This window comes from Cyprinodon tularosa, unplaced genomic scaffold, assembly GCF_016077235.1.
Source record: "Cyprinodon tularosa strain WSP-4 unplaced genomic scaffold, ASM1607723v1 ctg105, whole genome shotgun sequence".
Classification (NCBI taxonomy): Eukaryota; Metazoa; Chordata; class Actinopteri; order Cyprinodontiformes; family Cyprinodontidae; genus Cyprinodon; species Cyprinodon tularosa.
In genome coordinates this window covers 1,035,465-1,056,666 of record NW_024037838.1, presented here as the reverse complement: position 1 = coordinate 1,056,666, position 21,202 = coordinate 1,035,465, and the positions used below count along the sequence as shown (strand labels likewise).

Sequence of the window (21,202 nt, the reverse complement as noted above, 5' to 3'; positions counted from 1 at the left end):
TTAAATTATTTCTCAGTAATTCTTTTAAGGTTTTATCCTTCAAGATGTAAAAATGACAGTTTAAAATGAGATTTGATTTAATATGTAGATAGTCTATAGTGTTATTCTTAATTTTCTTTTCTATTCTAAATAGACTTATTTTAATAATGAATTGTTGTGCTCTTAGAGAGGAATAGTTGGCAGGTCAGGTCATTTAAGTTTCTACCGTGCCTTACAGAGCCACTGAACAAGCACACATTGTAAAAAAGCAAAGTGGTTTTATTCACATTTTTGTCCCTTTATTCATTACAGAGGAAAGGCATTGAAGGTTAGTTACTGGATCTCAGACCGCTTATGGAAAACAAGATGATTCAACGAAAGCAGGAAGGAGTGGAGGGAAGGAAAACGAAGACGTTAATGTTTTCTTTCGTCCCGTTCTCCCCATTCCTTCAGCTGGTTATTTTCACTTTTCAAGAAAGAAAAAACTGGCATCGCTTTAAGGATGCAACCTTAAATACTCTCACTCCTCTCACTGCTTACAAGCAAAAGGACGTTCTCATACTTTAGAATAAAGTCCTCATGATTGGCAAGCCCCTCTTAAATAACCTGTTCTCCTCTCAGATACTGAGGGAAAGGCTGAGGTGATGAGGCAGACAAGAGTGAAAAGGAAACAAAAGAGGTGGTTTGAGTAAATCTTGATGTTGGAAATGATGTTACAGGATAATTTTATTGGAAAAGAAATCATCCCTATTCCCAATAAGCAAACATAGACACCCCATGGGCATCAACCGTGCCAAGTCTTTGGTTTGAACATGAATGGTTGAGCTTGTGGGTTTACACAGAAGGTGAGCAGGAAGGAAGAAGATGAAAGAAAAGGGGGAAGGTAGAAAGCAGAGGGATAACTGTCTTTCACGTCTCTTTGAGTTCTCTTTACTCCTCCTTCTCCTCTCCGTGTGTGATGACGTAGCAGATGTTCTTGTAGTCTACGTTGCCGGCCACATCTGGGGGGAAGGCGGCCCACATTCTCTTGATCTGCAGAGGAAAGTCAGTCCTTCAAATACACCTTATCAGACAGTAAATACAGATCCACAGCATTTATTATGAAAATAGAGAATTTTGAATTCCCATTAACAAGTCTAAAAAAAAACTATTATAGTTCAGTTTAACTGTTTGCTGGATGTTCAGCAAATTATGTAATATTAGACAGGGCTCATACTTTAACATGTCCGGTTGTTGGAAAACTGTCACTGAAAAAGATTTGGTTGTTTACATTACATGTCCTCCTGGGTGAACAAAGGCCTGCTAAACATGTTTTATGGTCAGATGAGTGAAGAGTTGAGCTTTTTTTTCATGCTGAAAGGAGGCTTTTTTAGAGAAGTTGAGGTGCTGACCACTGTTACAATGTGTCAAGCACGGATGTGGCAGTATTTGGCTGGGGACTTGTTTCACAGCAGTGTTACTGGTGCACTGCAAAAAAGGAGTGAGGTAATGAAGATTTATATCCTTCTTTAATATGACTGTTTTCTACAAAAATATAACCATAATTATATCAAAAGCTTATTAATGGCTGCAAAGAGCCTCAGGCCAAGTTCAAATTCTCAGAGGGAGGTTAAACCAATTACCACGTATTTATATCTATATTTTAGACCCAATTCTTGTTTTTATAATAAACTAAAATGCTTTTATATAACTATCTCACCATAAAGCATTCTCATTAAAAGCACCAAATGAACATGTCATCAGTAGGAATGATGAGCGCTCATGATAACCTCATGTCTGGCATGTTTTATCAACCGACATGACTGAGTACAAGCAGTGAGCTTACGTCATCTGCGGAGAACCTGTCGCACTGAGTGGTCAGGAGCTCCTCAAGGCTGCAAGAGACAAAACAATGTAATGAAAGATTTAAAATGTTTTCTTTTTGTGTAGAAATGCATAGTGGGTAAAAAAAAAAAAAAAAGAGGGGTTCTCACAATTCCTTCTTGATGCTTCCGGTACCCTCAGGGTCCAGGACTTTGAAGGCAGAGAGAATAACATCCTCGGGATCAGCGCCTGATAAGAAAAAAAGGGTTTAACTTGTTCTGCAAAGTCTGAAGCAGCGCGCCAAATGTTTTGCCCGTTTTTGTCCCACCAAAAAAAAAAACGGGCACCCACCCTTCAGCTTCTCTCCAAACATGGTAAGGAAGACGGTGAAGTTGATTGGGCCGCTGGCCTCCTTGATCATGGCCTCCAGCTCCTCATTCTTCACGTTCAGTTGACCTTTATAGAGGAAATAAGAGAATTAGAAAAAGAGGCCATAGTAAAAAAGCCACACTGGTATCTGTCTGTGTTTAAATAACAGCTCACCCATTGAGGCCAGCACGTCTCTGAGGTCGTCTTTGCTGATGATGCCGTCTCTGTTCTGGTCAATGATTGTGAAGGCCTGCAAAGCCGAGAATTAGTTTACTACTTGGACACAAAAAGAGCTCTTGATTCAAAATGATTTGCACGCCAAAGTTTCAATGCATTTTAATTGTATTTTGTATAATATACGTAACCAGAGAGCAAGGACTGGGCAATTGCTGGGTTGAAGAAAGAATATTTTTTTGTACTACATTCTTTTTACATTGATGATAAGATCTACTGTGACTAAATTACTTTAGAATTAGCTAATTAGAAAACAGAGTCAAGAATTTGGCCCGATTTCAAAACTACAAACATATGGTCCTCCAGCTATACAAGGGTTTAACCACCAAGAGAGCTGTAAGACAAATGACAGGGCAAAGAGGGTCAACGATCTGTCCTTTATGGAAAAGAAGCCAAAGTAACAAGTCATATGGAGAAAAAGAAGGAGCACTGTTCACTCAAATTTGGTTAATTATAGATACCCTACATTCAATCTGAGAATTTAAGCAACATTTTCTTACATCTAGATTTGAGGTGCTTACATAACCCAAAATGCCTTACAGTTGTTATTTAAGCAAAATGGGTTTTTTTTCTTTCATTTGTTGAATAGAAAAAATATCTTCCTTTCACTTTACAGTCATGTTCCGCTTTTTGTTTTTCTATAAAAAACAACCAAATGAATTAGCAGGTTTGAATAGGTTTGAAGCGCTTGGCTTCCTAACTCAATTGTGTTTAAAGTTGCAGTGGGGAAGTAACTTTCACAGAGGCTCCACCCAAAATGTCAGACTTGGCCTTGATGATTCGAGAGAGGACTGAACCCTGAGTCTTTTCTTACAAGTTAATTTGGGAAAGTATCATGGGGAACAGCTGCCCAAACCCTCCACGGTGTGCCAGTGTAACTTAAGAAACCTCTCAGGCCTGAACTTAGCAACCAACCTTCTTCTTCACCCTCTGGGTTCGCTTTTCTATTTCTTACCCTTCCTCTTTTACACACAGAGACGCTCACCCAGGCTGTTTATGTGCTGATAGCTGCACATGCTTGCCTCTGGTGGGTACCTTTCCATCTCTGGAACGTGCTAAGATCATCGCAATCATCACACCATATTTCCATTTAGTGCCACTCAAGAAGCCTGGATCGTTTGTCACAGAAGGTATGTTTTCCATTTTGGACTTGAGCGGCATCTTCATCCGATCTGCCAACAGCAGTTCTTATTTCCAATCTCTATCACTCATTTTCCTAAATACACTGAGTCAATTTAGTGTAACTTGATGCTAAATCTTTCTAAAAATATTGCAAACCAGACACCTCAATTAGTGCTGTTTGTTTCTGTACTTGAACGTGGGGCTACAGTCATTCTGTTTGTCTTGGCCAGCTGTAACAGAAAGCTATGAGATGTTTGAATACCAGCTGAGCAGGAGGTCAAAGGTTGGGCAAAATATGGAGAGCTTGAAATGCTGCGACAATTTCAGTGCTTCATTTAATGACATTCACCTGCTTATTAATCTGTCAGGGGAGCAGAGGAGGCATGCAAGTCAGCAACTGTTGTGAAAACGGATCAGATAGCAGCTAAATCTGATGGCAAATAAATTCAAACGCATTTGATTTAAATCATACAACACATTTTTTTCTTTTTTTTATGTGTGTGATTCAAATACATTTTGCTTGGTTAAAACATTACCTCTTTGTACTCCTGAATCTGGCTCTGCTCAAACATGGAGAACACATTAGAGGAGCCGCCATCTCCTGCTGCTGCCCTCCTCTTGGCCTTCTTTGGTGCCTGGATGGAAAGCACAGAAACCATTTAAAATACTAATAAGAAGTTACCACCACTCATTCATTTGATTCTTTACCAAAACAATCCAGCAAAAAAATATTTTCCTCTTATTTAAAATGTTTAAAAATTCAAAACAATTCCTTGGTTTCTTTTTTTTTAACTTAACTCTTCAAAAAAACGGTAAAGCACCCAAAGCTTAAATTAGAAACTGCTTTAAAGATCTAAATTACTCTTCACATTAGAATTCCTTGGAGAGAATTGCATGTTTGAACCACAAATATTAAGACGGATTATTGTCTGTTAGCATCTTCATATTAGTTTTGGTTCTCATATCAATAGCTACGGCATGCAATATACAAGTAGATAAAGTATACTATGGTGGACAAGAGATTCAGCAGATAAGAGCATTAACAAACATTAATTATCCTTAAAATAAATGAAAATAAAAATTTATTTAAATAATTAAACTCAAAATCAATATAAAATTGAGAAAAATCAAAGTAAATCCAAAGTTGTTGTTGAATTCCTATCCAGATATGTCCTTCAGCAGAGCACAGGATGCAGGAACCCCGGTACTCACCATCTTGAGATGCTGAGGGTGGAGGTTTGGATGATCAAGTAAGAACAGAAATTGTGAAGCCGCGTTGCACCTATATTCCCGGGGGCTTATATACCCCTCCTTAGGCGTGTCTATCTTTAGCCTCAGCTTCAATTTTGGATGGCGATATAAGAGAGATAGAGAGAGAGAGGTCGGTGGTAAAGGGATGGGAAAAGCTAAGGAGACAGAATGGCGGAACAGCTATCACCTTACAGCAGATCAAAAATAGACCCAAGAGTCTTGGAATTAAGTAAACCCGATAGCTGCGGGACTATGCACTCCCACGTGGACTAATAAGGATATTCAGAACATAGATGCTTAGTTGGATCATTGGACACTGCCCCCCCTCCTCCAACTGCTTAAAGAAAGATACAGTGGCCACTCTCTGGCTTTATTTTTGGTTTGTGATCCACGTTGAGATTTTATATTTTATGCACTTAGGGACTGATGCAGCTTTTGGCCTGCATATGCAGAGCTTGACTGTCTTTATGAAGCGGAGATTTTCCCACACAAGAAATGACAACATGGTCTTCTGCAGGAGCACATATGCATTGCAGCATTAAGATTTTCCTTATGAAAATAAATTAAAACAACAAAAAGAAAAATTATGATTAAAAAAAATATTTAAAGCTCATTAAGAACATGGATTTTTTTTAATTAGCATGTATTTCTGATTTTATATCGAAGTGTTTACATATTTCTATGAAACTTCCCTTTCCTTATTTAAAAACTATCTAGTAAATATAAGCTCTGTATTAAGATAACAGTTCAGCAGTTAGATTACATTTTTTTCCCCACCTTTGTAAGCAAGAACTGGATAATTCAAAACTATTGCTATATTCAGCTTCAACATTACCCTTACTGCCATAATGTAAGTTTGATCATTTGTGATGACAAATAAATCAAAATAAGAAAAGTGTGTTAGGGTAATAAAGATTTAAGTATAAAACCATGTAAAAGCCTTGTAGAATGCTTTCAAGTGGAAAACTTTAGGCAGAATATTAAAAGAAATAAATTCTTGACATGCACTAATTATGATGAAGAACTTTATTTTGTTTAATCTTTTGCGTCCGACAAAAATTAATGCAAACATTTTTTATTTTCAACAGAAAGTCTTCAGGTTTAAATGAACCAAAACAAGTGTCACCGCTGTAAAATATGGTCTCGTTCTTCTCTGCAAAGGTGTGTTTGGATATGAAGACTTCCCCACCTGTTGCCCCCTCCTCTTTGCTCCGTCTAGCCTTCATATCCCCCCACCCCCTACTTAAACAGGCGATTACTTAGCAGTGCAGGGGCTGCAGACCCTCCCTCTGTGCGGAATATAAAAGGGACAGCTGAGGGTAACCAGAATAGCAAAATAAACTTGATTGTCTGCCAGCAATTTCACCCGACAGCAAAATGTTTTTTGAAGGTTTTTACATCCACAGTGACCACAGAGATAATCTGTTTTTAATCTCATTTCCTACTTGTTTAAAACTGCTTCATATTATGTTTTATTCCTTTTGTGGTTTCTTGAATATGTGTTATTCCACTGATATCTTTCTAAACAACATGATGGGCCATGTCTCTGTTCTTCACTGGTTTTAGCTCCTGCTGTAATTTAGATTAACCAGTGTGGTGTTGGAAATCCTGTCAGTCACCCAGCCGCTTCTGCTAATATGAAGATGTCACATAATGTTGGGTCACCGTGGCAAGCAGGAAAATGAGCTGTCAATAAGATATATTTATATAGCCATTATATAGTAGGATTTTGTTTTTCACAAAACAAGTCTAAAGGAATGAGGGAAAAGTCTTTTAAAGCAGTAATCTAGGAGAATGTGATTAAAATCAGTTGTCTGACTATAATACATCTTTATGAAAACTAAGAAACAGTGAAGCTTTAGTTGATGGCTTCATAGTTCTACAAGCGGATGATTAAAAAAAAAACACCCAATGCAAGACTATGAATTGAGGATGTGTTGAGCAAAGGGGGTTAAAGAAGAAAGACAAACACTGGGAAGATTACAGAGAATTATCATCCTGCAGTGAGAGGATGGAGGGACATAGTAGGATGCTTGTTTTAGCAATTGTTGTGCACAAAATTATAAGATGATAACTTTTTACTTACATGTTTTTAAAATACCTTCAAAAAATACTGACTGGGCCTTTTTGATCCTGTGTTTACCTAAGTGACATTTCTATTCAAGAAAAGCTTTAGAAAAGAGCATTTTAGGGAAAAATGTAACTTTATGTCTAACTTTTGTTGACCTGATCATCTATATGAGGGGTTACCTACCTTTTTAAGGCTGAGGGCTACTTCATGGGTACTTAGTCATAGGAAGGGCTACCAGTACTGTTCTATTAACTTGATGGGTCAGTGATTGCCTAAACTTCACAGATAAATAACATATTTTTATTGTTTTATTTTATTTCTAACCTTCTTTTAGATATTGTAATTTTAAAATCTCTATTAATGGTTATATGCTCTATCTGATTAATATGATAAGATGCTCGATAAATCATTAAAAACAGAGATCAACAGAATAAAATACATTGCATGCTTGGTGGTGGTGCATGCTTCTTATTTTACAGATCCTTTGTGCAATTTATGCTGAACAGTAAGATTATCATACCAATATTTGCATACTGTAGGAGAAGAACAGGATTATTGCAAACAGAAACCTGGGACTGGATTTAAACATACAACCTAATTGGTTTAAGGTGAAAATGCTAAAAATATTGCCGCTTAAATTTTTTATCTGATTATCATCTATTGTGTTTTTTTTTTCTTTCTTTCACAAAAAAAAGAAATGTTCCTCTTATTGCATTTTTCAGTTTACATGTTAGAAATGTTAGAAACTAGGTATTGTTTATTTAATGCTTGGATATTCTTTACATGCAATGTAAAAATAACATCTTTAAAAACAGAGAGGGAAAAAAACAAAACCCCAGACTTCTCATAGACGTATAAACCGGACGCTTCATTATTTCAAAATGTTTACATCCGACATTAATGAGTGTTTCCATACAGATGTGTGCTTACTACAGAGGCTGCTGCTGTAAGCTGACACCTCCCTCCAGTCCTCTAAAACCATCAATCACTTTCTAGACGATTGGTATGTCTCTCTTTAGGGCCTGGAATGTAAAGAAGCTCCCAGGTTGACCTATGGGGAAGACTGACGGAGAGAAGAGAGGGGACATCCGGATTTATTACACCATGTTCAGCTTTTACTTAGATGACTCAGCAGTATCAGTGACTCACAAAACTATACACATTTTACACACTACAGTCATGTTTTTTTTATGAATCAATCCAAAACATATTTCTATAAATAAACATTGACATATATCCTTTCCAATTTGAGTGAAGGCTTTACAGTGACCCAGTTCTTGACACTTCCCTTGGTTTGATTCCCATGTCTGCATTTGGTTTCTGTCATGATCTTTGGATATAAGATTTTCCTTTTTGTCATTACTTCTCTTAGTTATTCTGTCCTATAAGGTATTACCAAAAATAATTTTTTTTCTCTCTGCTGATTATATCTAAAGATGTTGTTTTCCTCTGATTATCACAACAGCTTCCATTTTCATTCTCCAGACTTCCATATTTAAAGTGTAACTCACCCCCAAATCCAAAATTTTAAACAGTGTAAACTGGATCTTTAAAGGTGCTCCTTTAGTGTTACTGTGCATCCTTTTACACAATCTTGTGACATTTTTATTTCCGCAATATTTGTCTAGAAATTACCTCATCGCTGTCAAAGGGGTTAAACTGTGGCTATTTCAATTTAATTCCCTTATTGGTTCAAACCACTAATTCGTCACCATGGGTAGTTTGGATAAAAAGGCTGCCTGCTCAGACATAGGCCTACCCAGAATATCATCCTGTCCTCTGCTGCCTCAGCAGTGCCATCTTGAGGCATCGCTGAGTCATTGCCTTGAACCAGGTAGCTCAAAATGATAAGGCTTTGGCACTCTGGGCTCCCAAAAAATTTCCCCAACCTCCAGTAATGAGGGAGATGAAATTTACTCCATTTTAAAAGATCTATCGATGGCATAACCACTAAACCAGCATCCTTCTGCTCACTTATGCTTCATGGCTAATTGTCCTGACCACCCATCCCTCCACTTCGCTCAAGTCCCCCACCCATCGCTACCTCTCCAGATCTCTTGACACTGACCAATTACATGGCATTTTTCAAAACTTGTCTCTGGGTGGAGTTATGCTATTAGACCGGGATGAATTCCACTTTAAGTTCACTGTTGGCTATTGTTCCCTTTAGACTTTCCGTTATTCTCCTAGTTTTATTGCTGCCGACTCTACTTGTGCTTTATGAGCTGTTCTCCTCTTCATTATGCTCATCCCACGATCCTGACAGTAAGTGAATGTTCTCCATGTAGATGAATGGCTTTTACGCTTGGTATGTCATGATTTTAATCAAGAGCTCGGACCCACATGCAGAAAACTAATACAGAGAGACCAGGGGAAAGTTTAACAGGTTTATTGAGAAGATTGTGATGAATCCAGTGAAGCTCTGAACACTGCTAAACCGGAACTGGAAAGTGAGGGGAAGACACTGCGGTTAGTTCAGGCTCAGTGGGAAATTTGATTCTCGAACTTGAAGAGGAGAAATAGATTTCAGACTCACGTTTCCAGAAAATGGCTGACTCTTTGACTCCAGTAGGTGTGGGGTGTTCCAATGTTTGTCTCATTCGATGGAGGGTGGACAGGGTTTACCCAGAATGTGGTTGTTTGTAGGTGAACGGAGAAGCTGACTGCCACTTAGATTTCCTGCGGTACTTGAACGGGTTGCTCAGAGAGAAGCCCCAGACATTCCTTGGGGAAATGGGTTGATCAGAATCACATCCTTGAATCCTTAGCTCAGCTTGATTCTCAGAAGATCCTTCCAGGGGAGAGAAGGTCCAAAACATCCAGTTGCAGGATGACTTCCTGCCGAGAGGCAAAGACAAAACAACAAGGTTAAAACTCAGATAGACAAAAACTCAGTTTGACTCAGCAAAACTCAGCTTGGCTAGAGTACCCAAAACTGGCAAACACTCTGGCATCAAGGTAGTGGCAGTCAGCAGCTTAAGAGCACTCCGTTAACGAGGTAACCCTTGTGAGGAGGTGAACCAGGACCAGGCGCCACCTGGTGGAGGAAGGAAGACAAACACACAAAACACAAACCACACAGACAGGAGTCCTAACATGGTAAAGCTCAAAAAATTACTCTAAGATTAACTGGGCATGCTATGTTAACCTTAGGTGTGAATGTGTGAGTGAATGGTTGTTAGTTCTGTGTCTCTGTTACCCTAAGATACAGTGAAAACCGGCCACAGTGTACCCGCCTCATCTGATGACCACTGGAGGTTAAAGTGTAGACCATAGACAGACAAAAAGATTTTTAGAACAAAAAATAAAATGTACTACTAAAAGAAAAATGCAAGTAGTATTTACCTAATTGAAGAAATGGGCAATTCCTGTAGATAAATACCTCAATTGTAAAACCATTAAATTTAACTGAGATTGACTTTTGCCAGAAGCTCAGTCTTTGTCTCACTTCATCGAAGAATAAAGGTTTAGTTAAAGTCCAAGCAGAGTGATGCAAACTTTCCATATCTGATCTTAGCATGATAATTTCTAAGAAAGCAAACTTTATGGCTTCAAGATGTTTGTTGCAATTCTTTAAGTTTAGAAGGTTTTTTCTTATGTCTCTCACCATCCTGTGGCTGTCCATGGTGGCAGGACAAATATGGGCCTATGTCTAGACCTATGATATGTGTCTAAAAAAAGGTAGTCTGTGTTATATTTGACCCTAGAAACGGGAAGTCACTGGTAAATGATCATGAGCTCATCGAAACTCTGCTTAACATAAAAAAGGGTGGGATTTCATAAAAGTTTTCATTTTTTTATTTGCATTCATTTAAAAAGGGCTATTAAACATACCTATCTTCGTGGCAAATGGGACTTTCTTGAAAGCCTTTTTGTTTTCAGTTTTCTTTAAAGTGAATAAACTATCAAAATCAAGGGTGTAATTATTCTGCACCAGAGTAAAACTACTAAAATAAAACATTGATTTATTTTAACATATTTTAGTCATCTTTGCTGGGATCCGTCTTGATCATTACTTTGCTTACATCTTCTTTATAGTAGAATACTGGGATCCTGCTTCAACATAGTGACTGAATAACATTGTGGTTTTACTCCTGGAAAACAGGAAGCCATGGTGTAAAAATGAAAATAAATAAATAGAATAAACAATAGAAATAGATCAATTTCAAAACTAAGTTAACTGTTTAGTTGGATACATTTCATAGGAATGATTAGTGCCACTTGTGATTTTACTTTTTGTCTCTTAATTTGGGACGTTTTGCCTTATTGAATTAACACAGTTGAATCAGGGTTGTATTTCAGATTATTCATTATTCATTAACTTAGAATACTGTTACTTGAAAACACAAATTTTAACTGAATGGTTAAAAAAACCTAGGTGAGGTTTAAAACTTTTTCGCAGTGCTGTAACAGGCCTTTAATATATACACTAGCAGCTTAGTTAGTTCTCATTTTTAATTAGTCAGGGTTAACCACGTCTGTGTTTAACTTCCGTAGCAACACTGTTTCATTTAAATAAAGTTTGTGTTTCCTGCATGTTACTCTTCACACAGAATCAAAATGTTATGGTGTAATTGTGTTGATAAAGAAAGAAATACTCTAAACAGAAGCTGCATTTAGTGGTTCTATATTTCCCTTATCTTGTCCCTGCAGCTCCATCTGCTGGTCTCCACCTTCCATGGAACGTCAGCAAGCTTTTCTAAAGTTAGTCCAAAATGCCACCTTTAGCTGCATTTCCCCAAATGATTTCCTCACAGCTTTAGGTAAGGGCTCAGTTAATCTCTATACAGCTCAAACACTTTCAATTAAAAACATATTGTTTGCTTTTTGAAAAACAGATAAGAAATAAATACTTTTTGCCAATAATGTCTCCATCTTCTTTTTGTTTTTAAATAATTTTTTTGCCTCAAACTTTGGACCTTTGACATGCAAGCGTCAGTTATTTATGGACAAAAGCAATAGCAACTTCATGGAATAATCTATCTTGGTCCTGAATGACGATATGTGAATGGGATGGTATTACTATCGTATAGTGGTGCCATTAGGCAACAGCAGTTGAAAAAAAATTGCGTTACCACAACAGAAATAATTTACTCCAGTCAGTTGCTGGGGCACCTGACAGTCAAAACAGTAACTTATGATCATGATTTTAGTTTTTATTTTCCCAAACAACTTATTATGCAATTGGCTTTCAACTCAATTGGTAATAAAATTATGGATCAATCAAAAAATTTGCAGAAGTATTTTTGAACATCCAAACATACTTAACACTGCTTGGTAAATACTGCAAAGAAAGAACAGAGAAGACACATTTAACCTGCCTTTAAAGAGGTGCAAATGCACCAAACACACTTTCTGCTTCCTATATCTAACAAACACAGCTATGCAAACACATCACATCACATCAGCCCTTTCATACATCTAGTAAATGTTTTAAACTGTTTAACACTGAACATAAAATGGGTATCACAGCATAAACCAATGAAAGTCTGCACAGTAAAACTCAATGCTTCAGTTAAGGTTTAGTTCCTGTTTGACACTCGTGAATAACTTATATCAGTTCCCTTTAAAAAGGTTTCAGTCCTTTTTCCATTTTTTTTTTAGCCCAGATCGATAAGATCTTTTTCACTGTGGTTCTCCTCTGTTTGTCGACTCCTCAGCCACTCTTCTCTTGCATTTTGAACCTCCTTGCCATAATAGGCATGCAGTTTGCTAAACTCCACCAGTGGATCGGACCCCACCAAGGGCCATTCGCCATATAGCGGTGCAGGCCCGTTAAGTGGTGTCACATAAGCATTTCTCCTCGGCCATTTCTTCGGGGACTTTTTACCTGCCACTTTAGTTGGTAGTGAGCGTGGCGGTAAAGCAGCAGTGGCGCTGAAGCTTCTTCCCTCCCTGACCACTGCTGAGGGGCCAAGGGTCGGTACCAGCAGGCTGTTTGTTGGTGGACTAAGGGATTTGAAAGAGGAGCTGGGGACATTAGATTCTTGTTGCTGTTTAGCCTCTGCAGAAAAAAGAAAACATAATTAAAAAGTGTTGCTCTAAGCTTTTTAGAGGGATATTTTAGCATGTAGTAAGGGATTTATTATTTTCCCATATCTGCACAATATTGAAAACAATGAGAATCTTTAACATAATCCCTGGACATTCCTGTGTAGTCCTGTAAAAAAAAAAAAGTACCCTTATAAATAACGAAATAAAGCTGAATATAGCTGACATTTTTCATGATGTCCTTTGTTGGGGGTGTTGTAATTACCATGCAAACCTTACTTTGCTCATGTCGCAAAAACCTACCAGTCCTGTTTAATATCAGGCAACAACTGCATCTCTATACTGCGAAAACAATCTAGAAAATAAGTAAGGCATTCTTAAAATAAGGTGTATTTACCCTTGATTTAAGTAGTTAAATAAGATGATTGCCAATTGAATTAGTATTTTTACTCTTAAAATAAGATAATTAGATAACATTGCATTAAAATAAGACAATGCAATTCTTTTTTCTTATTTTAAATGTAAATTTATCTTTGGCCATCTCACTTCCTCAAGACAAAATGCACTTATTTTAAGAAAATAAAAACGTATTTAGATTTCTTTTTTTTTTTTGAGTGTGTGTTGTAAAATAGCACAAGTAAAATACTAATCAGGCCTCAAATTAATCTAAAAAATATAGTCAGCATGTTATTTATTTATTATTTTTTTTACAAGGCAGCCATATTAAATAATAGTCAACACTGGCAGAAAACCTTGTTTTGGTCTTTCGTAGTTGTGATTCTATTTCCTGAGGGATGATCCAGATAATATTACAAAATTAAACCTGAAATATTCCTACTTCTTAGATCAAATTAATAGCATGACTTATTTCCAGCTTTGGAAAATCAACTTAACATCTCCCGATGCTGTTGGAAATCCAATATGGCTGCATTAGACATAACAAGTTGTGATATCTGCACTACTAAGCTTTTCTTTTTGCACTTTGCCAGTTCGTGCAACATTAAATTGTTTGCACACATAAAACTATACATCTATAATTTATGAGTGAAAAGGAAAAATGGTATTTTGCAAATAAGCTTGCAAGGGCTGATATCTTGTAGCTTGACCTTACTGTTAAACTAAAAGCAAACAAAACAAAAAACAACAATAAATCCTGTCATAGTTACAACTTGGACTCTGACTGCTAATAAAAAAAAAATCCTGATATTTTAAATGGGGAACCTGCATATTTGGATCATTGACTAGCAATGACTGAAGGAGGTAATTATGCTTAAGATATCAAACTGGAAAAGTCTAAAGACCAAAATAAATATATATTTTTATTAAAACTATTTATTTTTTATGAATAAAAAAAGAAACAGTGAAGAGAGGGATTGAAATAATACAGCAAAAATGACCCATAAAAAAATCAATAACCTACATAAAGTTCTGACGCACCTTCATACTGCCTCTCCAGGTCTCTCAGCAGACAGGACAGATAACAGTGGCTGGCAAGGAACAACGCTTTCATCCAGCGCCCCTGAGTCTGAGCATCTCCTGCAGCAAACCTGTAGGATTTAAATCCAGCTCCAAACTCCAGGGAGAAGGGAAAATACCCATCAGACTCCAACATCTGAACTGTGCACCCCTCCAACACGATGACACCCATAAGGTGTCGATCAGCAGGACGCTCCTGGTAGAAGAGCAGGTTAGCTTTCAGGACAAACCACCGTCGATAATAGGTACCATTTCTCTCCTTCTGTGAAAAAAGAGAAAAATAAAGGAAAAATGTTTTTCATATGATTAAAAGCTGATTGGAGGTTTGAATTTGATTGTATTCCAGAACCTTTTTATAGAGATATCCCTCCTTATCCACCGGAGAGGTGCACGATAGAAAATGGGTCAGAATCTTCTCATGGAGCTTCATCCTGGCTCCTAAAAGACAGAAAGTGTGCTTCCATTTGATGTATTTGTAGCAGACAACACTATTGGTTTTCAACCCAGAGATGGTTTGAATTATAAAAAATTAATTTTTAATACATTAAGCTTACACATGTCTGGTAAAAGTCAGAACTATTTAATGATTATCAAATAAATAAAAGTTTTCCCAATTCTGAAAAGTAAAGAGTCAGATATTGCAATTAGTCTCAACATTGTTTGGGGAACTCTGTTTTTAAGAATGGTTGCTTATTATTTTATTTTGTGTAAATATTTTTTTAAATAAAAATGTGTCATCTGATCAGTTTTGATCAGATACCGACTTTATTTTAGCCTAAATGAGTAGGCCTTATATGCAGATGTCAGCGATTCACAGTGATATAATAAAATGGGCTTTTAGTAACTGGGAGAATTGAACAATGGATTTTTATTTTGTAAATTGTCGGTACAGGCATTAACTGTGCAAAATTTAACTGGGCCTTAAACCTCATTGTAGAAAATCACAACAGTCGACTATATTATATATAAAACTATAAAACAACAATGAAAATCCCATCATCTACACTGATACTGTATATGACAGCTATATAATAGCATCTAAAAATATTACTGCATTATTGAATATTGCATTATTTATATATAAGCTCAGACTATTTGCTGCATCCTAGTCAGCACATGAGCACACAGCTGTGGTTTATACGTGTATATGGATACAGACATATACACATATATACCTAGTGTCTCTGCCCTAAGCTGATGGATGGCATTATGTTGAGGAAAGATCTGATGAAAAAATGCTTACAATACTGTTTTGTGATTTATTTTATATTAATAGGGATATTGGTGAAATCTGTGGATACATTGACCCATACATGCACTACTGTATATTTACAAATGTATTGCTCACCCATTCAAATGATTAGAATCAGGTTTTCCAATCACTTTTATGGTCACAGGTGCATAAATCAAGCACCTAGACATGCAGAGCATAGTTAGAAATATTTGTGAAAGAATAGGACACTTTTAGGAGCAAAATAAATTCCATTGTGGAACTGTGACAGGAAGCCACCTGTGCAACAAATCCAGCTGTTAAATGTCCTCCCTTGATATTCCACAGTCTGCTCTCAGCTGTATCATATGTAATTGGAAGTGTTTGGGAACAGCAGCAACTCAAGCCACGAAATGTCAAGTTAAATAAACTGAGGGTGACGGTCAGTCTATGCTGACCGTGTTATTGGAGGGCAAATATAATTTGAGCGAAAAGGCCCAATTTTTGAAAGCAAGTAAAAATAAAAAGTTTAAACCACAATGTTTTTGTCTAAAAATGAGATGAAGGTTTAAATCAGTCTTTAATAGAAAAGCATTTCTGTGTGAGGTTTTTTGCATTTGGAACTGCAGAGCTATAGAATACATGCCAAACACTACAAAAAATAGAAATTTAAGTGTATTTTTCTTGAAATAAGTGTACTTTTACTTAATTTGAGCAGGTAAGTATGATAGTTTGCCAATGGAATGAGATTTAAGAGGTTTAAAATTAAAAAAGACCCAATTACCTTAATTCATAATCTATTATTATATATCTGTTTTAAGGAGAAACATACTAATTCAGTCTGCTCTCAGCTGTATCATATGTAATTGGAAGTGTTTGGGAACAGCAGCAACTCAAGCAACGAAATGTCAGGTTAAATAAACTGAGGGTGACGGTCAGTCTATGCTGAAGCCATAATGCAAAGATGTAGCCAACTTCTGCAGTCAATCACTGCACACCTCTAACTTTCATGTGACCTTCAGATTAGCTCAAGAACAGGGAGCTTCGTGGAATAGGTTTCCATGTCCAAGCAGCCTCATCCAGGCCATACATCACTAAGTGCAATGCAGAGAGTCGATGCAGTGGTGTAAAGCACGACTGTCACAGCATTCTGCCAAATGTAAATATTTCTGGAATGGGGGTTATGTGTGTGTTTTTTTTTTTTTTTTTGGGAGCTGTGCTTGGCTCAGAATGCCTCTGTATACAGAAACATTTTGCATCAGAGCACAAAGAAAGGTCCATAAAGGCATGGATGGCAGAGTCTGACGTGGATGAAGCGGACTGTCCTGGACTCAACCTGATAGAAAACCTTAGGGATGAATTAGAGCGAAAACTCAGAGTCAGGCCTTCTCGTCCAACATCAGTGTGTCACCTCACAAATGCACTTCTGGCAGAATGGTCAAATAATCCCAAAGACACACTCCTACACCTTGGGGAAAGATTTCCCAGAAGAGCTGAAGCTGTTCTAGCTGCAAAGGGTGGACTGACGTCATATTGAACCCCCATGGATTAACAATGGGATTAACAGCTCAAATGTGAGTCAAGGCAGATGAAAGAATACTTTTGGCAATATTGTGTCTTTAAAAATTGAAAGCTGATAAATTCTTAAAGGAAAAAAAATATCTGGTAAAGCACATTGATAATTTCCCAACTTTGACAAGACGCATCTTTTTAAACTCTTAAAGTGAAATAAAGATTTTGCAACCATTCCCTGCTGAAACTGCCTCAAGTTGCCCCATACATTTAAAGTGTTCCACACTGAATATTTTCAAACACAATTTATAAGTACTGTTTTTTTTTATTCCCCATATCTACATATTGTTAACAATGTTGTGCCTTGATGAAAAAAAAACCCAACCCGTTAATCTAAGCTTTTATTGCTTTGCTTCATTTCTACAATAAATTAAAAAGTAACATATTTGCTCTTTTTTATTCTCTTCCTTTAGTTTTTATTATGATCGTCATGTTAAATGTTTGATTTATGAAACATTTTGTGTTTCTACAACCCTATCTATAAGTTTCAAATCACTTTGATTTTCTTTCTTTTGCTCCCACAGAAACTTCAATTTCTCCTTTAAAAATGTGTTCCCTATTAGTAGCTGATGTTTATTTGATTTAATCTTTAGTTTATTTTGAACTTGTCTGCAATTTTAGTCATACTTTCCCACCCCCTGTTCATGACTATGTCATTAAAGGATAATTTGAAGGATTTAAAGGGACAAATTAATAGTAAACATATACGTTCACACCAATATATATGCAGGTTTTGCTTATTTTTAAGATTCTAACCAAATCCATTTCTTTTTACAAGCACTAAAGCACGTCTAACTTAATCTGATTAAATGCTATAATGTTTCAACTGTTAAAACTGGGATGTAAAAAAAAAAAAAAAAAAAAACATATGCTGCAAGTTGGTATATTTTTGTATATATATATATTTATTCAGAACATATGTCCAAATAAAATCTACATCCAATGTACAATGGGGTCTTTTTTTCTTATTTTTGGAACCTCAAAAGAACAAAAAGGGACAACCAAAAACAACCCCTCCCACTCTCTCTATGTCGCAACACATGTACATGGTAGTAGTATTATATTAAGCATTAACCATATTTTTGAAAGGTCAGAATTAAGAAAAAAGGGCACAACAAAAATATTGGAATAATTGAAACACGGTTAAGATCAATACTGATCAGTCTTCAGGTCTAATCTGGTTAGAATGTCCAAGAAGGGACTCCATATCCGGTCAAATTTAGCCAATGTCCAACATACCAAATGGAGAATTTTTTCAGGAGTTTAGTATAACAATAGTTTGTTGATCCAATGTTTGTTGTTAGGAGGCTCCATAGATTTCCAGTTTTGAAGTATACACTTTTTTGCAAGCAGGTATATTTGATAAAAATATATGTTTTGAACACAACAGAAAATAAAGGAATATCTAGATTAGCCCCAATTTATTCATCAAAGCACATGTTGCAATTCCCTCTGTGTATTTTATTTAACTAAAATGTGTTAGAGACATTATTGTCGATTTGGTAGAAAAATAATTTCCATTGTGAGGAATTTATTGACTAAGAAAAACAACCTAGATATTTCAGCCAATCACCTGTCAGATCCAGTCAAGTTAAACTGTTTGATTTCAGCCAGGCACTGATTGATTTGTCCATCATTATTAATAAGTCAATAAGCAGCAGCAGCTGTGCAACACTTTGTAACCACATTAAAACACTCCTACCTCTGTGTTCCTAATGGATACAAACAGAACATTCTAGGGAGAAATAACTGTCTTCACACTTTAGAAGTACAAGGATAAAAATATTAATCTAATTCTCATTTTCCTTAGTATGGCCACTTAGTCTGCTTAGACTATAGAGAGAAAAGGATAAACAGTGAGTCAGACTTACCTCTGCCGGCGCTGAATCTCTCACGGGGTCAACTTCAGCTGTCTCAGACTCTATACGCTGAATTATATTGCTTTTTTTGCTTCATCCTGTCGCTAATAAAGTTCAAACCAGTTGTTTTAACCTGGCTCCTTCAACCTAACCAGAGTACAGTTGAATATATAGTTTCAGGTTACTAACACTGGTTCTCTCATAGGGACAAGGGGACGGCGTTGAAATATAAATAACCCGACCCACTTCCTGGTAACAATACCCTGACACATTATATTCTCTGTTGAGTCTGCTATGAGCTGATGGGGTTGAACGCAGCTGAATGAAGTCACAGAAAAAAAGGACTTATGATTAGAAGTGTTACCTGGAAGTGAGATACTGAAATGGAGATCTGGTATCTGATGTGCCCCTCTCTGCTCTCTCTCACTTCCTCATCTAAGTTTATTTATGCTACATGTAGGAGGTTGATTCTTCAGGGAAGATAACAGAGCTCTTTTCAGATGTGTTAATATTTATATATGCTGTAAGCAAGATGTCAGACATTTATTGACCTCAAGAAAATATGGCTAACATCCCTCAGCCTGCTGAATCTAATTTTGACGGTCACTCATCCTTTATATAGTTCAGGATCTCAAGGGATTTTGTTAAGACATCAGGACTTGCACAGAAGAATTGGCCATATTGGCCATATTTCGACACAATTTATCATTATCTCACTTTTATCACGTAAATGAAAGAAGAAGAAGCCAAAGATTAGCCCCATGTATCAGGGATCCATTATACTGTTGTCAAATTGGCCTTAAAAACGATATTGGCCTATTTCTAACGCACTGCATCAGATTAAACTAAACCTTCCCAAGTTTTTTTTTTTTTATTTAGAACTCTTTACACCCTTATAGCAGGAATAAAAACTCAAAACATCTAATTGAATTTTGCTCTGTAGCAAACGTAATTTTGTTTTCATAAATTCAGCAGTCAAAATGGTTCAAACCAGCTAATAATCATTGGTGATGTTAAGCATCATAAAATACATTTTATTAAAAAAACTAAGTAAGTATGAAGGTGATGACACATAAATGAGCAAACTTGAACAAGCTCTAGATAGATAGACAGACAGACAGACAGACAGACAGACAGACAGACAGACAGACAGACAGACAGACAGACAGACAGACAGACAGACAGATAGATAGATAGATAGATAGATAGCAGAAATGACTAAAACAGAAATCCCCAATAAAACAGAATAGGTTTTTAAATATTCAGAATGTTGGTGGACATATATATTTATATTCCAAGTATGACAAGTCTAAACACAGAGGCTGTTACATGGTTCTGAATCAAGGTGATTACAGTGTATGAAACAAACTAAATAATTTAGAAAAATTGAAGTAAACAATGAATTTACCCCTTTCTTAGCAGCTACATTTGAAACAAAAATAAAACAAAAATTACACAGATTACTTATTTTAAAGAGTTTGTATGCAACCTAATCAAACCCAGTATCTAATCAGTCTAGCATTTGTTTCTTTCCAGATGTCCTGATCAGATGGCAACATAGATAGGTAAATAAAATAATAAACTCAAGCATAAATAATCAATTTCAATATACAGTATAATAATCGAGTCCAATATTTTTTTCAAATGTTAGTATTTAAATATTGATTTTGAAGATTATTTTAATCTTGTGTCTAAATTCTTTAGAAGAGGATAAATTACCCTTTATCTGAGTGAGCCTTGGAGAGTGTATGGAAGCAAATCGTTACCATATTTCAAATGAAAAGGCATTTTCAGAAATACTTTTTTATTTTAAGAATGTGGCTGCATTGTTTGACTCAGAAATAAAAGACCGTGCTTTTTCATTTTTAAATTTTACATTTCAAATTGAATGTTGGTATGTATTTGCTGGGCTACATTTTGAAAAATAAATCTGAAATGTCTTTTTAATTTTAATTAAGTAAAAAGATGAGCAGTCTTGAAGAAGAAAATGCAAACAGGATTATTGATTACTAATTTCATTTATTAGTCAAACAATGCAGCCACATTCTTAAAATAAAAAAAGAATTTCTGGAAATGCTTTTTTATTTTAAAATTTTACATTTCAAACTGAATTTTGTATGTCTTTGCTGAGATACATTTTGAAAAATAAATCTCAGCTGTCTTTTTCTTTTTCCTTTTAATTAAGTAAAATGATGAGCGATGTTAAAGAAGAAAATGAAGATGCAAACAGGATTATTGATTAGTAATTTAATTTATGAGTCAAAC

At 36.1% G+C, this 21,202-nt stretch overlaps 2 protein-coding genes across 4 annotated transcripts; both read right to left on the bottom strand.

Moving 5' to 3' along the window:
- Positions 1-240: 240 nt before the first annotated feature.
- mylpfa (myosin light chain, phosphorylatable, fast skeletal muscle a) lies at positions 241-4,866 on the bottom strand. Its single transcript, XM_038284761.1, has 7 exons — positions 4,720-4,866; positions 4,044-4,142; positions 2,326-2,401; positions 2,134-2,238; positions 1,953-2,031; positions 1,805-1,853; positions 241-1,011 (listed from the first exon to the last, which is right to left on the bottom strand). Exons 1-7 carry the CDS (start codon positions 4,720-4,722, stop codon positions 910-912), a joined length of 513 nt encoding a protein of 170 aa, XP_038140689.1. The 5' UTR covers positions 4,723-4,866; the 3' UTR covers positions 241-909.
- A 4,667-nt stretch (positions 4,867-9,533) lies between these two features.
- zgc:153733 (uncharacterized protein LOC556313 homolog) lies at positions 9,534-19,171 on the bottom strand. 3 transcript variants are annotated; one of them, XM_038284748.1, is made up of 5 exons: positions 18,950-19,171; positions 14,646-14,734; positions 14,258-14,558; positions 12,660-12,833; positions 9,534-9,667 (listed from the first exon to the last, which is right to left on the bottom strand). In XM_038284748.1, exons 2-5 carry the CDS (start codon positions 14,724-14,726, stop codon positions 9,594-9,596), a joined length of 630 nt encoding a protein of 209 aa, XP_038140676.1. In that variant the 5' UTR covers positions 14,727-14,734; positions 18,950-19,171; the 3' UTR covers positions 9,534-9,593. The 3 variants fall into 3 exon arrangements, with proteins under 3 accessions (XP_038140676.1, XP_038140667.1, XP_038140658.1); XM_038284739.1 differs by lacking the exon at positions 9,534-9,667 and having other exon boundaries at positions 11,971-12,833; positions 14,258-14,555; positions 18,950-19,168; XM_038284730.1 differs by lacking the exon at positions 9,534-9,667 and having other exon boundaries at positions 11,971-12,833; positions 18,950-19,166.
- Between the last annotated feature and the right edge of the window lie 2,031 nt (positions 19,172-21,202).

Coding starts and splice junctions, on each gene's coding strand:
- mylpfa (XM_038284761.1), bottom strand. Junction 2,402..4,043: donor AGATTCAGGAGTACAAAGAG/GTAATGTTTTAA, acceptor TCGGCTTTGCAG/GCCTTCACAATCATTGACCA. Junction 2,239..2,325: donor AGACGTGCTGGCCTCAATGG/GTGAGCTGTTAT, acceptor TCCTCTATAAAG/GTCAACTGAACGTGAAGAAT.
- zgc:153733 (XM_038284730.1), bottom strand. CDS start 14,726: ATGAAGCTCCATGAGAAGATTCTGACCCATTTTCTATCGTGCACCTCT. Junction 14,559..14,645: donor AGGGATATCTCTATAAAAAG/GTTCTGGAATAC, acceptor CTTTTTTCACAG/AAGGAGAGAAATGGTACCTA. Junction 12,834..14,257: donor CCTGGAGAGGCAGTATGAAG/GTGCGTCAGAAC, acceptor TTTTTTCTGCAG/AGGCTAAACAGCAACAAGAA.